General features: G+C 41.0%; 2 protein-coding genes across 8 annotated transcripts in view; one reads left to right on the forward strand and one right to left on the reverse strand.

Annotated features, from left to right (window-relative positions):
- Positions 1–3,542, reverse strand: part of HEATR1 (HEAT repeat containing 1) — a 41,787-nt gene extending 38,245 nt beyond the window's left edge. The window contains exons 1-5 of the mRNA XM_054162281.1: positions 3,489–3,542; positions 3,086–3,264; positions 1,951–2,167; positions 1,222–1,363; positions 669–770 (exon numbers count right to left, since the gene is read on the reverse strand). Coding sequence (XP_054018256.1) covers positions 669–770; positions 1,222–1,363; positions 1,951–2,167; positions 3,086–3,227 — 603 coding nt within the window. The 5' untranslated portion in view covers positions 3,228–3,264; positions 3,489–3,542. The remainder of the gene's footprint in view (positions 1–668; positions 771–1,221; positions 1,364–1,950; positions 2,168–3,085; positions 3,265–3,488) is intronic.
- A 15,867-nt stretch (positions 3,543–19,409) lies between these two features.
- ACTN2 (actinin alpha 2) overlaps positions 19,410–24,508 on the forward strand; it is a 69,592-nt gene continuing 64,493 nt past the window's right edge. For all 7 annotated transcript variants that reach the window (XM_054162285.1, XM_009905604.2, XM_009905533.2 and 4 more), the window contains exon 1: positions 19,410–19,835. In XM_054162285.1, coding sequence (XP_054018260.1) covers positions 19,701–19,835 — 135 coding nt within the window. In that variant the 5' untranslated portion in view covers positions 19,410–19,700. The remainder of the gene's footprint in view (positions 19,836–24,508) is intronic.

Consider the following 24,508-nt stretch of genomic DNA (forward strand, 5'->3'; position numbering starts at 1 on the left):
AATCATGATTTTGGTGTAATGTTCAAGACTGAGAACTGGATAGCCAAGAAGCTGACTGGTATACATTTAACACTCCCCATTACATCTGTGAACAAAACCTATTATTGTGTGTGCATTGCTTAGTTTGACAGTATGTGCATTCTAGTTCTCTAAACAATTGGAACTGTAGCACACATTACCCTTCTGGGACAATAAAACTAGTTCTCCATTTGACATTAACTGCAAAACCAAATAAACCCACTCACCTTCTAACATTCTCAATTCTAAGTTCTCATTAATATTTGAAGATGTATATTTAAAACACCCATGACAACTCTCAAAGAGATACCCTAATTCAAAGCACATTTACATATTAATAGCAGGAATGACTTTATAAGGGAAATGAAGACAACTAAATACTTAAAAGCAAGAGTATCTTTAAATAATACAGTACTGCTGAATTGTTTTGCCATGGCTCATTGGTTTTCCTTCCTTACAAGAATTTCTGACAGACTGTAATCTATACAAGTAAGAAAGTTTCCTATTTTCTTATGTCATTTCATAAATTACTTCTGTTAATGTTTAATATGCACTTTAAAATGTTAGTAAACAGCATAATTCTATACATATAGAAAAATGATGAAAACCAAAGGACAACAAAAGGAAAAGTTCTAGAATAAATAACCAACCTTCACAGATTTTGCCACAAGCCTGCAGATGAAATCCATGAAATTCAGGTCTTTGTAGCAGTGTGTAATGACAGTACCCCTTGCCAGTGGGACTCCAGGTTTCTTTACATGGTGAAAAAAGCAGAATTAGAACACTCAAGGGTAAAGTGAAGCATCCAAAGTAAAATTTAATATAACCTCTAAATTAATCTTACTGCTCAGTTAACACCATCTAAATTAAGCAATGGAAACCCTCGTTCCTCTCTGGAATTTTATCTATCTACATTAAGACAGCTGATGAAGAGCACTGCACATAACCTATAATCAAATAACCACACATTTTAGTAACTGACATCTTCCTAGCAATAGCAAATACTTGCATCTTAAAAACATACTTTAACTCTTGCCAAAACAAAGAGTAATTATAATCAAAGCTTTTTATAATTATCTTACAGTTCTCCAACTAACCACATGAACAGGTGGACCATATTTATAAATCTAGTAGCAGAGTCAAAATATTATTAATCAAGTTCCTCATGTTTCTCCCAACTTGCATTTGTGAAATACTTTTTACCCTTATTGGATCCATCCAGTGCCATTTATGAGTGGGGCTTTTTATATTCAGAAGCTGAATAACTCTGACAAATAGTTTAGTCTCATGATATGGCAGAACACAGCCAATCAAACTATCTTGATTGTAGAGATGGATGTGAAATCTAAAGAAAAAAACATACAGACAAAAATTATTGGTATCAACATAACCCCTTACCCTTTCATGACATAAAATATCACATTTCCTGCATTTGGATAGGTTAATTTATATAAATAAATACCGCCTCACAAAATGTTTGTTTTTTTTCTTCACATCTTCCTGCATAACCCTGAAATAAAAATACTCAGCTCATGTTATAATACAAGGGTATGATATTAATGCTTCACAGTGAATACTGAAAATATTAAGATATTTAACACAGCCCATTTCTAAAAGCCTCTCTAGGTCCTCTGTAGGATGGCTAGAGCTGGGTAAATTTAGTGAAAGACAGGCAACAAAAAAATTGCTTTTATATAGAATATCGTGACAGAGCAACAATTTCATGGAAATTTATCAAAAATAACAATCTAATTGGCAAAAAGAGAACACCTGGCCCTGTAAAGACTAGGCCCAAATAGCTATTTTTAACATTTTAACCTGCACTTTTGGAAAATTAAAGTAAAATTATTCAAATGTTTCTTACCAAGCTAAAAACAATCTGGCACTTCTATTAGCCCTGTCTATGGGCATGTAGGATACCTGTTGGATTACCTGTGAATCAGCCATTCAAGGCACTTCTGGGCAGGCTTAAGCATAAAGTAAGGGGACAGATGAATCAGAAACAACGAAATATTCTTATTCAGCTGCTGATTTACTGCTTTAGACTGAACACTGCGTTCCAGGCCTTTGGATGTTGAACTGAACAAACTGGACCGGAACACTTCAAATGAGGGATCAATCCCCATCAGCTCTTCTAACCCAGTGCATCCTGTGGGAAAAAAAATGTAATTGAAGAATGCTTTAAATGCACCAGTTTTATTCACCAGTCCTGCCCACCAACCTCCTCACTGGCATATCCAACTTCTTTGATACGCTGCTGTACGTCATTCTCATGAAGCAAACCAAATCAAATAGTTAACAGGTCTAAGACTAAAATTTTTGCTACAATTGAAATATTTCTTAACTGACAACTAAAAACACCACATTGACAAGTATCAGCAGCGGGCTCTTGCTGCTGTGAAGGCCAGCAGCATCCTTGGCTGTATTTGTGCAAGTGCAGTCAGCAGGCTAAGAGAGGTGAACTGTTATCTCCATTTGTGAGAGTGCCATTGGAGTACTGTGGGAAATTTCTAGCTCATAAGTGGAAGTAAAACAATGCTGTATCAGTCTGAGTGAGGGAGAGGAACACCTGATGGTGAGGGGACTGGAAAATAACATACAGTGAAGTATTTTCAGCGTGGACAAGAGCAAAGAAAAAGGAAATCTTCCTTCTGTCTGTAACTACGTAAGAGGCCATAGTATAGGTTATCAAGGAGATGGAGCCAGAGCCTTCTCAGAGATGCACAACGGAATGATGGGAGGCAAGAGATGCAAGCCAGAACATAAGAAATTCCAAGCCTATGTATGGACTGATTTTTATTTTTTTAAACATTGGGGTCATCAAACATTGGATCAGAGGCCTAATACTGTATCAGAGACCATAAAACCTCCACCCTCAAACTCAACCAAACACAAGACTGAGCAATCTGTACTAACTAGCCGTGAGTAATGCTGACTAGCTTGTAATGTCTTGAGTGATCCTTTCGGCTTTTCTTGAGTATGGGTTTGACTTTCCCACTTCTCTCTCTCCAGATGTTTTCTGAACAGGTGATTTTTAAAACCACTGGCTCCTGAACAGCTAACTCACCGATTGCAAAAAACGTGTCCCTGTCAATACTCGCGGCTTCTTTGCAACTGAACAGCAGTGATGCTGCTTCGCTGCGGTCTAGGAGGCTGGGATCGGTTTGGGGAAGTGCCAGCCGCTTCAGCTGCTCCGCGAGGGACGTCATAGCTTCGACTTTCGAGTAAAGGAGCCTCCAAAAAAGCCTAATGAAAGAAAACCAAAGCCGGCCGGCGGATAAAGCAGTTGCTCGGGGACATCCCGTCTCTCCCCACAGCCCCGCCCCGTCCCGTCCCGCTGCAGGCCATACTGTCGGCTGCCCCTCGGTGGTGAACAAACGTGGGGCTGGGCAGGCCCCAGCCAAACTGCGGCAAAAGAGAGACAGGGGCAGGCGGTGACATGTCCCCCTCTCCCGGTCCCGGACACTCACCTGCTTCCCCGCCGCTCCGCGCTGGGCCCCACGTGGGCTGCGCGCGCTGCTGAACCGGAAGCAGCGCCTGGCGCGGAAGGGGAAGTTCCCGCCGCCGGCTGGCAGGGGCTCGCTCCCGAGGCGGACGGGCGCTCCTCCGGGTATGCGCCACCCAGCGGGGCGGAGGGTGACAGTAGCCGTGGCGCGTGGCCCGCCTTTCGCTCCTGACGCGTGGTGCTTGGGGGCCCGGGCCCTGTGGGGAGGCTTCGTGCAGGCGTGGAGCGGAGGTCAGCCTGCCTGCGCTGAGGAAGCTGCCTGTCCAGGCCACCGGTCGGGTTGTGAAGGCTCCAGCTTGGGTGGACAGATGGAAGAGCCTCAGCGAGGTTCCCCTAGCAAGGCGCGCTGAGGCTTTGTGCTGAGGCTTTGTGCTGAGGCCGACAAGGCAGCGGCCCGGGCTGTCAGAACAGGGTCAGCACGCACAACTGGAGCTGTTCCGCTTGCATTTTTCCTCTCTGGAGTAAGTGTTGCCAGGGGAAGTGCAGGACTGCCGTGAGTAAAAGGTCTTGAAGGCTACCCTTGTGTGGATGGGCTAGAGCCCAGCTGCGGAGCCGCAGAACAACGCAGGTTTCAAGAGTCCTCTAGCAGATGTCTGATCTAGCCCCAAAGTAGGGCCAGCTTAGAGCAAGTTGCGCGCAGTTTTGTCCAGTTGTGTGTTGAGTATCCCCAAGGGTGGAAATAACACATCTTTCTTATGCCTCTCCAATGAAAAAGAAAATCCTGATATTAAAACCCACGATGTCTCTCACCAATTTGCATTCAAGGCTGTGAGCCTCTGCACAAAGGAAGGGAACCATGGCTTGTGACAAACCAGGAGAAGCCCGGGGAAAAGGCAGAATTGGAACTAACCAGCTGTTGTCAGAGAAGGGGTAAAGTTATGCCAACTACGACAATTCTAGCAACAGGTCTGTAAAATGATTTCCATATACCATTGAGCAGCTGTATAACCGGCAGAAATAACTATAATTTGCACATGAGAGAGGCTTTATTTGGCAATTATTTAGCATACAACAGAAATATGGAAAAGCTGGTTGAAAAAAATGAATTGTTTAAACGGTAAATTTAAGTATCCACTGATTTCAACAAGACCCTTTGCTTGTCGTAAGCTAAACCTTTGTAGGAGCAGAAAGAGGCTAGATGAAGCTGGATGTCTGACGTACCTGATTATATTTGCTGGTGCCTTGTCAGAGAGCATGTATTAACTAGATACCGTGTTACTTCTGACATAGTAGTATCTGGATGTAATGACTGTAATTGCTGAGCTGTTAAGGGTTGCTGCCACTTAAGTTAGAATGGTGTTAAGGTGTTTGGAGGATATTACTGCTTTAACAGGATTGCTATATTTTTCTGACTGTACTAACAGTGAGATTCTGCTCATCTAGCAAATGAGCTGGCTAGGCAGGAGTAGTACAAAAGTACTTTTTCACATTCTCTGTGGCTTCTGTGCATCTTTTTTTCCTTTATGAGGCCTTCACGTGACCACAGTTTAAACCTGTATAAATATGCATGTTTCCACATCTAAAAATACCAAACATTGGAATGTATGGACTCTACAAAGCACAGAAAGCTGTTTATAAGAAAGAAAAGTAGTAATTTTTTACCAATGTTGTCTGTTGTTTGAATAGTCTAGTCAGAAAGGTAAACTGTAAGAATAAAGTGTGCCTATCCCACTCTGTTTTTTCTCACAGAGAGCCGCAAGAGAGAGGTTTTATTCTTTTGTGCTTTCTGTTCCATCCCTCTTTGGTTTCACAGTAAGGCTGAAAATCCATTTGGAGGTTAACTGGAGGAACAGACACACTTTCTGCATTGGGAAAAGTATTTGCTCTTGATTTAATTCTAAAAAAGTTTTTCCTGGGAAAAATACAACCTAATAAAAATGTAACCTAATAAAAGTTTATTAGGAAATATCCTTGCTTGTAATTCCCCAGTGGCAAAGCTGAATATCACAGAGATTTGCCCCATGTTGGACTGTAAAGTGATGATTTTCTGAACTTAACTCCAAGCCTGTTCCAATCAGTCCCTTTAGCTTCTCATCATCAGTACTTCTCATCATCACATAGCTGTTTGTATGGGTGGAATTCCCATAGCTATACTACAGCTGAAATTCCCTTTACCGCTGTGTTTGACACAGTGGGTTATTAAAAGTCTTGAAGTCTTGGAATATAAATTATCATATCTTAATTTTTGTTTGGAGAACAATGACCTGTTTCAAGGGTTTTCTGTAAGCCTATTCACTTCTGCCCTGTCAATCTGGTTCCCTTTATAGTGTTCCCAGAATGCATCTTCTAGTTTGGTTTCATGTATAGGCAACATATGGGGATGAATCTAATGTAAAGAAGAAAAGGGAATGGCTTCTGATTAAAAAAAACAACCACAAAAACCAAAACCCTGTTCACTTGCATTTGATTGTAATATATCAAAATGAAGGTAAGACATTGAGTACCACCTATGCAATTTACTGTTTTCTTGCAAAGTTAGTGTTTGTATTAAGCGCTTTTAAGTACTCTCAAAAGCTTGATAACTTATTTGCTAAGATGATGCTTCTTTTCTTGCACTACCTCCTGTAATCTAGTGAGCCACCGTGTTTTTAGATTCCTAAAACAGCTCTAAAGGAGGTGGAAGGGAGCCACTATTGCTTGCTAGTAATCTTAGTATGTTCCCTGACATTCCCCATGCTGTTCCTAATGGGGAATGTGACAGTGCCTGCCATCTGAAATACTACTAATAGTAAAACTTCTCTAAGATATGTAAAGGAGATTATAGCTTCCTTAGACCATACCAGGTTCTCTAGCCTTTTTTAGCAAAACTAAGTGTTAACAGGTAAGTGTGTTTAAAGTGGCAGTGTATATTAACTGACCTGTAAACTAATCTCTCTACTGGAGCAGTGGCTTGAACATTTTGTAGGCCAAGGTAATCTTATTGTCAAAGGATATACTTTGTTTTGCTATTAGTTGTAGGAGGCATACTGAAGTTTCTAGTCTTGGAGGCTGTGCAGTTAAATGCTACTCAGTGCTCTTTGTAATTCAGGGACATGTCTGCTGCCTATTGGAAGTTTATAAGACATCTATGGTCTCAAAATATATAGAATTACCACAATTACCAGAAACAGTAGTGCTTTTATTGTGTATTTTAGGGCTCCAGTATTGTATTTGGGTGCTTTCTGCTCCCTGTGACAATGCAGCAGTCATCCTTCACCTCCAGACATTGTGAAATGAAGAGATAGCACCCTTCTGCATTGTACACATTGATAAGGCCTTGAGGCCATTATTCTCTTCACTAAGTTTTTGTTAGAAACAAAGAGATTTGTACTCCTTGTGTCACATAGCACCATAAAGAGTAAGTGAGAAAGTTGAGATGGGTTTTTCCTATCTACCCTTCCTCCCTCACGGGCTTGATCTTTTTATGCTTACATGAGTGATACTTGGGAGTCTTTCTGATGAAGTCAGTGGAATTACACAACTGCACAGTTGATGTAACTGGAAGCAGAAACAATCGAGCATAATTTTATGGTGGTTGAGATTACAGAGAATTGCAGTTGTCATTGCTGAAAGAGGACTGAAGAAAGAATAATTCATCTTTCGTCTGAAAGGCTAAAAGAAGCTTCCTTGCTAAGCAGTGTATCAAGCACACCATCTACTTACTAACCACTGTGGCAGGCAGTATTATGTTTCCCTGTCTTTTCTTGGAAAATTGCAGCTTCTCCCAGCCATAAAGTCTCATGTGTAGCTGCATTCCACATCCAATAATTGGAAACCCTCTGGATGGGGTGGTGGGAGGCTATTGTGGAGATTTTATGGGTATGCTGAGCTACTTGATGAATTTATTTATTTATTTATTTATTTTGCTTAGCTAGAAAGTTAGATTTTAACAACTGCACAATTGCTGCAATGAAAGGTAATAAATTATCTCATGATTGCTGTGATTGTGATAGTTCTTTTCCATTATTTGATATTTATTAGGCTGGGAAATATGATACTGAATATATATATGTTAGCTGATTAGTATTATGAAAAGATACCTGTGCCAGACAATTTACTGAGAGTGGGTGTCATAGATCTACAGTGCAGTAGTTGTGAGTCACATTGTTTAATGCATTAGGAGAATGTGGTAATCAGCATAGCAATGTGGCCATTAGGGACTTGGATATTATAAGCAGTAAGGAGAGCATTGTGTACTAGACACATCTCATCTTTCATACCAGCCTCTAAATAGTAAAGGAGACAATGAACTGAGGGATGGGAAGAAGGAAAAAGTGATCAAAAAGTAACACACTTACGAGAACATGCTTTTCCTATAGCAGTATACTGCCTTGCCATCTCCTCCCTCAATTGCCTGTTACTCCAGCAACTGATGGGTGTTGGAACAGTAGTAGATCTCCTATGGTGCAACTACTCATTCCACAACTGTTCAAACCTCTATTTGCTTGTCAGCCAGCCATTGGCTTGGGTTTTATTGAAATGCTGAGATGAATCACAACTCATTCCCTGAAGAAGCAATGGTGTCATGAATTTCAGCCTTTTCCCAGCTGGCTGTTGAAGCCAGTGTTGCTTTCATTTCTTCATTTCTTTCTTCATCACTGCCAGTCTTTAAGCCTTTTCCATACCTGGTGAATACATGATTTGAACCACAATGAGCTCACAACTTCACGTGTTAATGCGTGAAAACAGTATGATCCACATTCACAGCTCAGAGGAGAAAAGATCTCTGCTGATTTTGCTGCTCAGTTATAGGCAGTTATGCATTTTTATACAAATGGTTTATAAAATTTATTTTACATGTTTTTGTGGAAGAATGAGTTATGTGTTCATGTAATGTCTAGCACGGTGCTGTGAACAACTGGACATTTTTAATGTATACATATCTGCATATATATGCATATAGCAGAGATATTAATACTATAATATTTAAAAAGTATTGGGAAAGCAGAGAGTTCATTTCTGTGATACTGAATTATACAAAGCATCTACAATCCCAAACCAGCCACCAAATTTTCCTCTGCATTTTCTTAAAACTGAAGAAAAATACCTGGCTTTTAAATTTGTTTTCATTGTGCTATACTATGAGAAGAAATTATGTGTTTGATTCAGATGGTGAGGACATGCAACTGAGTGTTACTGATGATTCTAAATCTCCAGATTTGATGATTTACTGGAGGTGCCATATTTTCAGAGTTAAAACAGCGGCCCTGCTGTCTTGAGATGATAAAAAGACTCTGTGCTGTCTTTCATAAAACAGTCTTGACAGCTGGAAATGTTCTTGATACTAACTAATAACTCTTACAAAAGTGTATGTCGGTGTGTTCTCCAATGCATTTCTTACTTTCTGTCATTCTGTATTTATTGTGTACACCAGTGACTTACGAGGGTTCTCTGTAAAAAGTCTACTTGAGGCTCAATGACATCAGAGGTAATGCCTTGGACACCCTGAGAGGAATGTGCTACTTCTGCAGAAGGCTTCACAGGCACTTTATATAGTGGGTAGTAAGGTAGCCTGGCCATGAAGAGGAATGTGTGGCACTAAGAATCAGGTGATTCTGCCACTGATGCTGTTACACCTTTTAAAAATAAGCCTGGTGGCCAGAGATAAATCAGTTTCTGTGTGCAGTGCTCCCACATGCTACTCAGGAGACGGATTTCAAAAATCTCACTTTATTTATGGTAGGATCCCTTTGATTTGCAATGCCTCCTGATTCTTACTGCTGTGGTGCCTTGTTTTAGTCTGTGGAAGGCAAGCAAAACATTTTAAATGATTTATGACTTGATCTTTAAAATGTGCCTCATTTGTCTGTGTCACTGTTACACTTTTAAAGACTTTTCTGTGTGAGCTAAAACAGGTAGATTTCCACTGCAAGATGATTTTATTTCTTGAGCAGAAGCTGGTTATGCAACTTTAGGTTACACTTAACTGTCTTCCAAGTGAAACTCATGTAGAATTACTTAATTTATAAAGCATTTATAACTAGCTGTAGAGTATCTGTCCCAGTTTGAACTGGTTGCCTTTAAGAAAGCCACAAAGTTGCAGTCCTCCATAAGGTACGGTGTCCAGGAGGTGTCCTGGAATGTGTAATATTTGTATTTCCTCCTATAAATCCTGCATCTTTATAAATTTGGCTGCAAAGTTACTGTCTTTTTCCCCTTTCTTCTTCCTGGATGCAGTGAGCTACCCTATCTGGTGTGTCGCGAGAATGGTTCCAGTCTTACCTGTGGCCTTCAAGGCCTGACTAATTTTTACTGCACAGTCTTGACCTGTTTAGGTCTGATACCAGGGACTAAGGGAAGGCAGTTTCAGGCCTGGCCAGCCTGAATCCAGCCTAGCAGTGCAGGGTAAGAAAGAGCCCTGGGGCATATATTAAACCCCAGCTGGGGAGAAAGGGAGCAGCTGGGAACTTGTGGTTTAGTCTGGTTGGTGGGAGGTTTATGGGGATTTTCATGTATCCTGTACATGTATTAGGTGTTAAGGATTCATGTATTCTGTGTTTTCCCATATATTTTTGAATACAATTTCTCTCTCCAATTCAACAAGAGTGTCTTTATTTTACTGCCTTTGGGAGTAAAAATATTCATGCCCACTCTTTAAGACAGTATCTTAAAAGAATATCAATGCCAGAGGTAAGTTTTCCAAGTAATCTTAATTCAACTGCTTTGCATGTATCACAATGCAGACTTCAATTGTATAGTCACAAACTACTTTTTATTCAGAAATCCTGCTTTGCTCTACAGCATTATAATTTCTCTTTTGTATTTAATGAAGGTCTGTTGCACGCAGGTGAAGCATGTTCATAAGTATATAATCTGTGATTCTCAGGTCTGATCATCACAGTATTTGTACTTAGAATCATGGAATGATCCAGGCCAAAGGGACCTCCAAAAGTCCTCTAGTCCAACCTCCCCGCAGTCATCAGTGATGTCCCCAACTAGACCAGGTTGCCCAGGGCCTCATCAAGCCTCACCTTGAATATCTTCAGGGAAGGGGCCTCAACCACCTCCCTGGGCAACCTGTTCCAGTTTTCCACCACCCTCATAGTAAAGAACTTCTTCCTGATATCCAATCTAAATCTGCCCTTCTCTAGTTTGAAGCCATTGCCCCTTGTCCTGTCACTGCAGGCCTTCGTAAACAGCCTCACTCCATCCTTCCTCTAGGGCCTCTTCAGGTACTGGAAGGCTGCTATTAGGTCTCTCTGGAGCCTCCTCTACTTCAGGCTGAACAATCCTGGCTCCCTCAGCCTGTCCTCGTAGCAGAGGTGCTCCAACCCCCTGATCATTTTCATGGCCCTCCTCTGGACCCTGTCCATCAGGTCCATGTCCTTCCTATATTGAGGGCGCCAGACCTGTACACAATACTCAGACAAAGTCTCATTAGAGCACAGTAAAGTGGCAGAATTGCACCTTTGGATCTGCTGTCAATGTTTCTTTTGATGCAGGCCAGGATGTGATTTGCCTTCTGGGTTGCAAGTGCACACTGCCTGCTCATGTCCAGCTTTTCATCCATCAGCACCCCCACAGGGTTGCCTTCTCACACTTCATCCACCAGTCTGTATTGCTAGCGAGGATTGTTCCAGCCATCAATACTTGTTTTCAAGTATTTCAGATCTATTGGGTATTTGATTTTTCATATACTTCACAACATTAATATTATTAATGGTCTACAGAAAGAAAACAGGGAAGAAAACACTCTATTGTTTAATTTCCCCACCCAGTGGCTAGTTTTAAGATCATGAATTCTGGTACTACAGGATTTGTCTTTTCCTTAAAGTGCTTTTCAGAGCACAATTGCATACTGTCTTTTTGTCTGTAGAGTAGGCCTGATGATTTGAAACAAGTAAGCCAAGCAGAATCCTGTATTTGCCTGGTATTTTCCATCATGCACTGTTTTAAACATTCTCTCCTTCAATTGAAATTGCAGCCTATTACTCTCCTGACTTCAAGCCCTGGTATTTTAGCAGTAAAAAATCTGACCTGATTGGCCTAATTATTCCATAGATAAACTTTGTGCCAGGGTTACCTATGAAGGAGATAAAAGGGAGATTTCTAGGCCATGAGAAACAAAGTGAGTGTTCTAGAAGTACATTTGTAAATGAATAGTCCCCACTAGAGGAGTCCAAGATGTATTTGAATCTAACTATTTGAACTGCAAAATAAGCTTTCTCCTGAATGCTTTTATCATGCAAAAGAGGCCAGGGAAAGATGTGTTCTGACTATCTCAACTAACACATGAATTCCAGAGTTGCTATAAATACATGTGAAGCATTGCAACCTACAAGTGTAGGTTCACCTTTGTCCTACTTGCTGACTCCACCTCCAGTAACTATTGTCCATATGAAATAGAAAAATACCTGGAATAGAATCTGCCTTGAAAAAAAAAACACCACCTCTTGAGCTTGGTTCAAGTTATGAAGTTCTGGAAGATAACAGCTATTCCAGATTGAACTATGTGACACAACAGATCTAGACTACACATTATCACAAGTCCACCTGTGTTTATCCTATAGGGAAACTGTTTTCAGAGTGAAGAAAATGCAAGTAACTTTTTCTTCTCCTTTGCTTATACTGCATTGGACTTAAAAAGGAGAGAGGTGAGCCAATTCAGAAACAAAGGACTTGTCCACATTCAGTGGGCTTGAGAATATACAAGAGTATTCACCATGAGTAGGTTATTAGTGGTAGCTCTCTGGAGCAACCACTCTTGTATTGGAAAGTATGTTGTGCAAAACTGATACTCGTTGCTCCTGAGATGTAGGTATGATTGAAGTTAGTGAAGAGAGGTCATATATGGACAGGGAACAGTTGTCTTCTGTGGTAGTTTTAGGCCCTAAAACTACCACATCTTCAGAGCAGGAATTGGAAAATTCAGGCCTTAGAATACATAGAATAAACCAGGTTGGAAGAGACCTTCAAGATCATCGTGTCCAACCCATCAACCAATCCAACCCACCTAAACAACTAACCCATGGCACCAAGCACCCCATCAAGTCTTCTCCTGAAAACTTCCAATGATGGCGACTCCACCACCTCCCCAGGCAGCCCATTCCAATGTGCAATCACTCTCTCTGTATAGAACTTTTTCCTAACATCTAGCCTGAACCTCCCCTGGCGCAGCCGTTGACTGTGTCTCTGTACTGGCTGCCTGGGAGAAGAGACCAACATCCATCTGTTTACAACCTCCCTTCAGGTAGTTGTAGAGAGTAATAAGGTCACCCCTGAGTCTCCTCTTGCTACCATTTCAGGCCTGGCAGGAGCATTGCTCATTTTCTCAGTGCTGATTCTTAATACAGCTGACAGCTTTGTTGGACAGGATGTTAGGAAAACAGTTCTGGAAAAGGAAAACTTGCACTATAAATGTTACCAAGAGAACATGTTATCCCTGTTTGGCAGTAATTCAGGTAGCACCTAATGCTGCCTTATACAGGATGAACTTGGCATATTTACTAAAGAATAATAAGTAGCTAGTGGTTCACAGACTAGCAGTTCATTCAACCAGGTTGCATTCTTGAGTGTGTAACTTCAATTTCATTGATGTTAGTGCAATTGCATTGGTATGTTCGGAAAGTTAAAATGAGGGCATCGAGACTGGAACTCGTCTAAGGTCATTCAGTCAGTCTGTACAAGTGCTGAGCTTAGGACACAGCAGTCTGTGCCCTCCAGTGTCTGTATCCCATGCCTATAATCTCTACGTCATACCTCAGTCCAGGTCTCATCTGTGCCCCTTAGATAGTTTTTGTCTGGAAACTCTGACTTAGTTGATGATGTTTGTTTCTAGATAAACAAAGGAATGTTATGTCTATGCATTTCTTATCTCGCATCTTTATTCTCTTTCCTCAGTGTGACCAAAGCTAATAATATTGTCCCTTTTTAGACAAATAGGCTCAGATAAATTGCTTATGGGTCATAGACTGGCTTTTTATTTTTTTTAACTGGGATTTTGTTTTTTTTTTTAGGCTGGTTGCATTCATGAAGTAGTTGTGTAGTAAACTGCACATTTCCCTAGTCACAGTTTCTTCTTTGCTTAGTACTTTGGTGTGATAAGGCTAAGCCAACATAAAACAGGAACATGGCCAGGATTCTGAGAACACGTTAGTGTGAAGGTTTCTTCAGAGGGTTTGTAATAGGCCATGCTATACCCCTAGTTCTGCCCCTTGCATTCTTATCACTTAAAATTCTGGATCTGTCTCACCATTTTTTCCAATCTTATGCCAGTACTATTTGTAGTTTCCCCACCTGTTCCTGTGTGTATTATGCTGCAACTGTCTGCATATTGCTCTACAACTTTAGAGAGCCAACATACTGACTGCAAAGGCTAGCTCAAGGATAAGAGTATTCAGGTATCACAGTATCACAGTATCACAGTAACTAAGGTTGGAAGAGACCCCAAGGATCATCAAGTCCAACCTGTTCCAACAGACCTCACAACTAGATCATAGCACCAAGCGCCACGTCCAATCTCCCCTTGAACACCTCCAGGGACGGCGACTCCACCACCTCCCTGGGCAGCCCATTCCAATGACGAATGACTCGCTCAGTGAAGAACTTTTTCCTCACCTCGAGTCTAAACCTCCCCTGACACAACTTGAGACTGTGTCCCCTTGTTCTGGTGCTGGTTGCCTGGGAGAAGAGACCAACCCCCACCTGGCTACAACCACCCTTCAGGTAGTTGTAGAGGGCAATGAGGTCGCCTCTGATCCTTCTCTTCTCCAGGCTAAACAATCCCAGCTCCCTCAGCCTCTCCTCATAGGGCTTGTGCTCAAGGCCTCTCACCAGCCTTGTTGCCCTTCTCTGGACACGTTCAAGTGTCTCGATGTCCTTCCTAAACTGAGGGGCCCAGAACTGGACACAGTACTCAAGGTGTGGCCTAACCAATGCAGAGTACAGGGGCACAATGACCTCCCTGCTCCTGCTGGCCACACTATTCCTAATACAGGCCAGGATGCCATTGGCCTTCTTGGCCACCTGGGCACACTGCTGGCTCATGTTTAGGCGGGTGTCAATCAGCACCCCCAGGTCCCTCTCCGTTTGGCAGCTCTCCAGCCACTCTGACCCCAGCCTGTAGCTCTGCATGGGGTTGCCGTGGCCAAAGTGCAGCACCCGGCACTTAGACTTATTAAATGCCATCCCATTGGACTCTGCCCATCTGTCCAGTCGGTCAAGGTCCCTCTGCAGAGCCTTTCTACCCTCTAACTGACTAACATCTGTTCCCAACTTGGTGTCATCTGATGATTTCTTCTGCAATATTTAATAGAACTAGGTCAGAATGTGAGGTCTGAGGGCTCTTCTCATTCATGGAAGGTATGATCTTAGATAGGACTACCTGGCAGTTGTCATGACTGGAGGTTTTTCCCTTTACTACATTACATCTTTCAATACTCAAATGGCAATTTGTGATTGTTGATATGTATCACTGTACTGCCCAGTGATACTGTGGCAGAGACTAGATGTGGAATGTTTCCTACTGATATGTGCCTTGAAATCTCTCTGAGATCCAGGACCATCTACTGTGCAGGGTACAAGGCTGCAAGTGTGGCCCTACTAAGAGTAGGGATTTCTCATCCAGAGTATAAGGGACCCTGAATGCCTGAGCAAGTCTGACATATGATGCTAGGCATTTCTGAGTGCAAGGCACGTGCAGACCTGAGAGACAGACATGGAGGGGAAGGGTGTGCAGTAGGTAAAGCACACTGTAATGATAATTGTTCTGTAGGCTCCTCAGGGCTTTTAAACAGAAAAAGCCTCTGCTCCAGAGAATCTGTGTCCCAGGTAGACATTAAGGGCCTAAAGAAGCATCGCTAACGCTATTTTAGAGATGGAAGAGTGCAACAGAAGCTGCTTGTTTCTTTTTCTCTCAGTGAGAGTAGTGTAGTAAGCCAGCACAACTTTTCAGGAAAACTTTATCTGAATTGGCTTGCTCAAGGTCACATAGGGCATCTTAAACTGCTATGGATCACCTTATGTCCCAGCCCCGTGATTTTCCTTCCGCACAAAGGGTTGGCAAAACCCAGTGATCTCAGTGCAGTTGGCATTTTCTCCACACTCCTGAAGCCCGAGCTATGCTTTGGTAGTATTTGTCTGTCCTATAAATGCTTCTTGCTACACTTCATCCATGGCTGAATTTCAGGGACAGAGTAAGTCGTCTCTATATATAGCTGATGAAAGACTTTGGGATCTTCTGACTGTGTCAGTTGTTACTATGAAGTCAGCAAAGGAATTTTTTTCAGTTCTTTCCCTGGTTTTATTCCCAAGCCTGTAATTTGAAATAGTATACCTGAAAAATAAATAAATTACTTTGCTCCTGTATAGTTAGTATCACCACATGAGTGGCATGGTGATTTTTTAGAGCAAAGCTTTGTGTCTCTTGGTGCTAAATATGGGAGGGCTAATATGCCCAGTGTGAATATGCTCTGATCTTACAAAGTAGTGCAGAACAGTGTGTTTCTAACATTGGAGAAGGTGGGTTATGTTTGTTGTACAGGAGGGTGTAAAAAAAAAGAATAAAAAGAGAGGAAGGATTATTTCTCCAAAAGTCTAAGAAAAAAAGTCATGCATTTTATAAACCCCCTGCACCCAGCTTTCATTTTGGCCCAAACTAAAGCGTATCAATGTCTTTAAATAATTCAACTTTTTGTTGATTAAACTTTTAACCAGTGGATATTCGTTGCAAGCAAAAGTATATTTTAAATGGCAGTTATTATTTGAAAATAAAAGAGCTTTCTGATTTATCTTTTAAAATCCTGTTAACAGTTTACACAAGAGAACAATCACCTTGAATTGATTTTCTCTTATCTTTCATTAACTTCTGTCTTGAGAAACTATCCTAATGTGCTTTTTCACAACGAAACCAGCTATGCTTATGGAAAGATGATTGCCTAAAGAGTCACCGACCTACTGAGCTCTCATAAGGTTCTTTATCTTCCTGTGGCCTTTCTGAGACAGTTTTGCATTGCATTCCTAGACAGAAGTGAAAACTAATGACAGTAATTTTCACATCAGTTTATTGTTTCATTTGAGAAATCTGCCTGATTTTTTACTCTAAATCTCACTCATTTCAAATAGATGAATAATCTGGGGAAATGTCACAGTGTTCAGCATTTTAAAAGTTTTATTAAAATCTTGGGGGTTTATTCTCATTCTAGGACTGTGAAATTGAAGGATTGAACATCTGATGAACAATGAAAATACAGAGGAATGAGTTCTTGAGAGAAGAATATGACAGCTTTTGGAGAGCAAATAAACCAATTTCTATTTAATATAAATAAGAAAACCTTAACAAACAACAACTGTAAAGGACATGGGATAATGACACAGAAGGTGAAGACTGTGCTTCCTTTAGTTAGAAAAGCCCTTTGAATCTCAAGGAGCTTAATGCAAAGGGTGTCAGGAAGCTTTCACTTAGAAGGTATTAGATTCAGATACCCTTTGTAAGTTGGAACTGTGGCAAGAAACAAAAGTGAATTCTCTGCTCCTGTGCGGAAAGTTCTGGCCTTCTTGGTGCTCTCCTGCATGGAAAAATGGTAGCTTGTTGCCACAGCGTTCTCTTGAGATAAAGGTATTTGTCTGGGTAAGCCCTTACTAGCATTTATGTTAGCATGAACTAAAACTGCACAGCTTTTGCCAAATAAAAGATAAAAGTAGTTGAAAATTTGGCTCTGCTCTCCATTTCTGATCTTCTTGTTCCACCTTATTTTTTCTAATATGTGTGGCAATCATGAGTATTCTTTTTGTCCTATCACATTGTAAGCAATCTGTGTCATTTCAACCTCAAATATATCTGGATTGCTCTCAAGCAGCTGTAATGTCAGCTTAAAATTCTGTATCTAAATTTTTCACTGTGTTTCTTCCTCTTCTTGGGACTTCTGCCCTTTCCTGCTCAGTTTTCTTATTTCTGTTTTGATTTGATTTTCTTTTTTCTTAGACATGTAGTTAGTAGCTACATGATTCTGCCAGCTTTTGTGGGGATGGTCCTAACCTAACTCAGATGTGGGAGTAAGCTAGGCACAGTTTTCCTCTTCTTTAGGTGAACTGGAAGAAAGGCAGCTACCATTCTGCTTCAAATTTGACATCAGAGTTCCATATTGACTCTCTTTCAACTGTGGACCTCCATTTATATGCTTCTTGTTACCATCCAGACAGTTAGTTTATAAAATTAAAGTAGTAAACAAAATATCAGATAGTCCTTTTAAAGCTCCATCTATAAATATCTCCCCTGCCTACTCATGCTATCTGATTAAGGGGCAGTAAGCAGTTATTTAGAACCTAAACCAGGTCAGATTTAGCTTCCTGTTTCATAGGAAGTTTTCTACCTGCTTTTCCTCTAGAAACTTACCCCCTGATGTGTATAGAGAATAAGAAGAGATGGTTTTACTGAATTCAAAGGCTTTGGTAGTCATTTAGGTGATTAAAATTGGACACGTATCACAAACCACTGATGACCACTCAGCTGTAAAAATTACATCAGCACACCCATTGTGTGTACATACATGAAGTATTTTTGTAACTGTTATTTGTTATTGTTTGTGAGTATCCCAAGAGAATGCTCATCTGCACATGAACAAAAAACTCTAGGTAGAGCGTTCCTCAAGGTTTGCTTCATTATGGAGATTGAAATGTGGCAACCTTGGAAATTTTTTCATTGAGCAGGTGAAAAATGCATGGTTCTGACTTTGCTGCTTAGATTTGCAATTTGATTTTTATACTGGTTATCTTACAGTCTGGACATCAGTCTTTGAAAGTTCAGCTTGCTTTGACTGCATGGAACATGTTGCAATGCTCTTCTGAATTCCAATTTGTAGCCCTAGCAATGCACTGAGGAAGGTGTTTTGAGCTGATGGGTAGGTAGGGGCTCTGCATGTATGTGGGTTCTTCAGAATTGCTTAGAATGACAAGGATAGAAGTCGACTTCTCAGGAAGCAGAGCTTTAGTTAGCTGTACAGAGTGGAGGACATGTGCTGTCTAGCTGTTAATTATCCCCATTATTCATTCACTTTGGCTTAGAGGCCTTTACTGAGCATAGTTCTGCCTCACATCTGACTTTGTCTCTAATGGCTTCCAAACGCTCAGCCTGGTGAGCGGTTTCTTTTTCAAGTAAGGTTTGAATTTTATCCAGCGTGGACACTGCTAGATAGGATAACCTTGACTGATGATAGGTGCAGGCATTAATGACATGCCACATGAAGAACATAGTAAACTTGCCAGTTCCCAAGAGAAACGTTGTTGCCAGGGCAACTGAAATGATATGACACCGAACATGCCTGCCAGGATGCTTGATCTCAGTGCCATCTTTTCAGGTTTATGCTGTGGAAAGCATGGGGAAATGGTTCCTGTCACACATTTATAAAGGTACTGGTTCTGGAGACCTTTGCATGCACTTCTTGGTGCCTGCTTTTGGGATGTACTGAATGTGTTCCATGGATCAAAAAGATATATGTTGCTTTTTCAAAGCTGTGCTTCTATGTTTTTTGCTTTAATTCAGGATCTGGTCTCCACTGGAAGTTGTTTCTTCTCTTGGTTGCCCTAGTCTGTGCTGGCTCTTGTTACCCTTAGCCTGAAAAAGACAGCGCATAGTGACTCAAGGCACACACTTCAGACTAATGATAAACGATGTCAAACTGCATTAGCCAATCGTGGTCGGGCCGTGAGAAGTGGAATTACGTGTCAGGAGCAACAAAAATTAAAATAACATCCGTCATACTGGAAGGGCCGCGCCAAACACAGGCGCAGGTAGCAGAGCTCGGCCGAAGCGCTGGCCGGAGCTGAGCGCCCCCACGGCCCGCACAGACGTAGGGCGGCGGGGCGGGCCGGCGCTCGGCACGGCCGAGGGCTCCCAGCCGCCAGTGGCCGCCGCCGGCAGCGGCATCGCCGCGCCCCACGTGACAGCGCAGCGGGGATAATAAGCGGCAGCGGCGAGCCGCGCCGCTCCTCCGCACGGTCAGCCGCAGGGACCCGCAGCAGCAGCAGCAAGACAGGGAAGGAGACAGAAGGCACGAAGGTCACCACAGGTCGGCACCTATCTGGCAGCTTCAGCCTCTGCTCTCAACAAGACTCACCAATATCCACTCCCTCTCACCTTGGATAAGAGAAAGAAGAAAAAAAAAGACACTGCTCGCTACAAGCCATCAGCAAGTGAACTAAGCTTAAAATTACATATATATAAAGTAGAAGGCACAGCAGCTGAAGCTGATCCCCGGGTATCATGAATAGCATGAACCAGATAGATACAAACATGCAGTACACCTACAACTATGAAGAAGATGAGTACATGACCCAAGAAGAAGAATGGGACAGGGACCTGCTCCTGGATCCAGCTTGGGAGAAACAGCAAAGGAAGGTCTGAAAATAAAGTAATATGTGTCTGTATTTGTGTTTCTGTGTGGAATTCCATGCTGCATCTGGAATTGCCAGAGGTGTGCAGTATGCAGTAAGGGACTCTGATTTTGTAAGAGAATGTATTTTGCACCATATAAAGCATGTATGCAATATATACTAGCTATGCTATGTTTTGAGGTTAAAGCATTCACTTTTTTGATCCTTAAGTGAAACAAATGTAAGATGATGCCAATTTATGAGACTCAGGAGTTTCTTTTTATATTGCACTAGAAGTACTATGTCAGTACCTCTAGGTTTATGTATAAATGTTTTGGTAACTTTTAGCTTCAGTTCCTGGATCTTCCTTTCAGAGTCTGAATTGATGTGTGTTCCAGACTGCTTTTTAAGAACAGTAAACTGCAATTATAAATAGACAGATCAATGAGATGGTTCAAAATTGCTGTGCAAAAAAACCCTGTAGTATTTCTGAGAGCAGTCCAAGAAATTGCTTTTGAAATTATGATCTTGAGAGTCAACTCTTACTAAAATTTAGGTTTGATGCTGACTGAATGATCTGATGAGGAAAATACCGCCTAGAAATATATCCAGGATAGATATGGTTCCCATATGCCAATTTACTGTCTGGGGAAAAAAATGGGTCTGTAAGCTCCTTGTAATATACCATTGTAGAGGAAATGCTTCTTGCCTTTTAGGTGTAATGAGACTATTATGCCAGCAAGTACTGCCTATGCTCTTTTTATGAACATAGGCAGAGATTATAATCCCATCAGCAGTTTTGTCAGTGGTTTGGTGCTTTAGTAGCATTTGCAGTATCTAGTTTCAGAACACTGAGTTTTAAACAGCCCATGGAAAAGAGAGAGATAAGGTATTGTAAAGGATTTTTTACTTCCCAATGTAAAAGGTGATGTTGAAGTCACAGCTGACAGATCTGGGATTAAAAGGTTATCTGATGGTTACCAGAATAAAAAAGGAAAAAAAGGAGGTGGAGGGAGGTGGAGAGAGAAATGGTGCTCCAGATAATAAGGCTGAATATGCTCCTTTGCTATAGTGAGCAACTCACTTCTAAAACTTCAGTAGAAGCTGCGAATTTGTGTCTGATGATAGAGTCTGTCCAACTGTTACAGTCACAGTTTCTATTAAAGCTATGCTATAAAAGAAGAGCTGTAAAAGCAAGAGCTGTTGGAGTTGTTAGTGCTGTGGGTTTGCCTTTTCATTGAAATCAGTAGAATCAGTATTTTTCTCCCAGTTTCCACTTGTAGTCTTCCTCCTCTGAGTTTTAGATGGTTTTATTAATTTTCCTACCATCACACATGCTTGGATCCTGCTGCACAAGTTTAGTGGAAGAAGTGCTAGCCCAGGTTGAAATTTACTTTTCTTGATCTACCAGCTACTGCAACCCCTAACCCATTATTAAATTGTAGTCATCAACGCTGATATGTCTTTGGACACTCTTTAGACAGTGAACTGTTCATTCATGTTTTGTAATGAAAATGGAAATTAGTGCTTAAATACTTAAGTGAGTTGAAACTTCCTAGCCATTAACAGGTCACGGGTACATATTGATTATGATTCAACTGTCCAGCATTTCAAAATAGAGAAATAATGGACAGGTTACCAGATAGCACTCTACTGCAGTTTTCCTACAATGCAGATGAATGATAAAAAATAAAGAGAATTTAGATTCTGTAGGCTTATGCTTGTGAAAGTCTTGTCTTTCACAGAAGAGCAGAGTAGTTATTATGAGACATCTTAGTGAATTTTTTGTTTTCATTCCTCCAAACAGACAGTGCTTCAGCAGAAAGTTAGGTTTCCATGTCAGTAGATTATAGCAGATTCTGCTTTACTTACATAAAGTAGAGAGAGTGGCTGTTTTGTATTACCAGTTCCAAAGGATAAATTTTAATGTTAAAGTGATAGCACATTTAAATAAAATTTAGGAGAGGGAATCCTCATTCCCTCACTTGGAAAGGAGCCTGGATTTATTGTTACATGAAAAATATGTGCTCTCATGATAAAGGGCCTGATAAACTTTAGAAAATGTAAAGGTGTCTATCTTTTTGTAATTGGTGCTAAGACAGTTGCAGGAAGGCTTTATTTCCTTCTCTATTAGGAGAAGGTTGCAGATACATGGGTACAGATCTTTGTTCTAACTGATAGTATAATACTGAACAATTATCTCAGTGGAGTTGTGGCAGTTGGCAGCATATATTTTCTATTAGACAGTCTTGGAACAACCCAAAAATAAATGCCATTGTTTCTATTGTGGGCTGCCCTCTCCAGACTTGCCATTTCAGTGATATGCCTGGTATGAAATCTGTCAACAGATGCTGGTAACACATGATGACGTCCATAGGATTACAATGGACATGACGCCTAATTATAACTATGGTTCATAAAGTATTATGGTCTGCTGTAATCCAGCTTTCTTGGTGGTTGCAGATGTCAGAATAAATATGAAGTACTCTGTAGGAAAGGAAGCTGAGCTGCAGCTTTGTTCTGTCTCTCTGCATGTGAAAGTCAATGTAAATGCTTTAGTTAGCCTGTGTCAAGTCAAAAAATCAAGACAATGCAACAGTTTGGCCATTTGCTGCATTAGACAGTATTGGTAAAAAACAGGATCATATGGTTGGAAATTTCAGGCAGCAACTTTGAAGAACAACTAAGTAACAGCAATGAAAAGTTGTATTTTGGATGGATGGGATGTCTTCAGTAGGAACTAATTGAACATATAAGGGGGAATCATGAGATTGGAAACTTCTGAAATCTGCTCCTTGACCTGTTACACTTCCACTACCTTTGTGTACTTGAACTGCAGTTGAAAAATCTATGAAGGTGGCCCCTTGACCCTTCAGTACTACATGGGAAAAAAAAAGAATATTGGAAATCAAAAAGTCTGGCCACAGAGAGTGGTATTCTCTTCTGCACTCTGCTTTGTAACCTTAAGTGAGCTCAGCTCACCTTGGACCTTGATCTTTCTACTGGTAAAGAGAGGACAGCAGTGATATTTGTAACAATTGATAAAAGTACTTGGTTCTGTGGTATTTCAATCTAGTGATTAGCTGTCTTTCAGTCCCTACCCTGTTGGACTGGATTGGAAGCAAGAATCATGCTAACACACTGTGAAAGATATAAACCCTGATTTTTCTTCTCTCCAAAATAAACCTATTTCTTATGATTAAAAAAAAAAAAATTTCAACAAACTCCCCAAACTTCTTAGTTTTCCCTAGCCTGTATCTCAATATAACTAGAAGGAACATATGAAAATGCAGTCTCTTGGCTTAGGAAACCAAGTACATCAAAGATACACAAATTGCCAACACCAGTTACAGAGATGTATGTTCAGTGGTCCTCTTCCTTAATTCTAAGTTCTGCTATCAATACTGTATTATAGGTACTTTAAAACATTGACATGGAATGTGGTTTGTTTTTCAAAGAATTCTTAAGCCTTCAGGATAACATTCTGAAGGCTGTCAAACAGATGCAATGTCTTCTTCAGGACAGTTGTAGAGCACTAAACTGGCTCCACTTACGTCATTTGTGTTTTCTCCAGTCATTCAGAAGTGTCTCGCACGTACAAGGAAAGAACTGGAAACATACTTCTTACCTTACTGATAGATGAATGATCTTGCTATGTCTTGCTGTGTGGTTCTAATAACACCACTTTGTTAATGCAGAAGGGTTTTATTCTAGGTGTTAACACAATTTCTGCCCATTTTGGTTTGATACTTTTTTTTTTTTTTTCCCACTGGCAAAGAATACAAAAGGAGACTTAGAATTTTTATTTACCTTGGTACTGCGCTCTTTGTGAATGCAGATGTTCTTGATGACTCTGAACACCAGAACAAGAGGACACAGTCTCAGGCTGCACCAGGGGAGGTTTAGGTTGGATGTTAGGAAAAAGTTCTATACAGGGAGAGTGATTGCCCATTGGAATGGGCTGCCAGGGGAGGTGGTGGAGTCGCCATCATTGGAGGCGTTCAGGAGGAGACTTGATGGGGTGCTTGGTGCCATGGGTTAGTTGTTTAGGTGGTGTTGGATTGGTTGATGGGTTGGACGTGATGATCTTGAAGGTCTCTTCCAACCTGGTCTATTCTATGTATTCTATTCTATATTGTATGAGTAAGGGTGTCGGGAAAGGTTCTTTAGGAAAGAATCTGTGTCTTTACAGTCTTCATCAAGACATACCAGACTTCATTTTCAGTGTGATCTGTAAGGATTTATCTGCATGACCTTTAGCTGATAATACAACTTCTGTTGTCCTTGCAAGTAAACAAATAAAAATTTTTAAAAGCATTCAAAAGCCACTTGCATGGCAAAATATTTGGAAGAGGGGACCAGGACTCTGAATTATGGACAACATCCTTCTTTTTCTGGTGTTGCTGCAACTTCGTTAAGTTCAGCAGGTTTGAGAGGTTCATTGCAGCCTGAAAGAGAAACTGACCTTGTGTTGAGTCTGACTTCAGTGTCTATAAATAGAGTTACAGTCAGTGTCCCAGATTCACTGTGGAGTTTGTGTGGACTTCTGTAGAGGGAATCTAAACAGTTTTCTTACAGAAAAATATTCCTGTAAGAAGCCTACTGGTGAATGAGGAGACAGGTGAAGTAGTGGAAGGAAACAGCTTCATTCTTCAACCAGGAAGAGAAGGAGAGAAACAACTAAGAGTGAATTAATGA

This window comes from Dryobates pubescens, chromosome 6 (genome assembly GCF_014839835.1).
Source record: "Dryobates pubescens isolate bDryPub1 chromosome 6, bDryPub1.pri, whole genome shotgun sequence".
NCBI lineage: Eukaryota > Metazoa > Chordata > Aves > Piciformes > Picidae > Dryobates > Dryobates pubescens.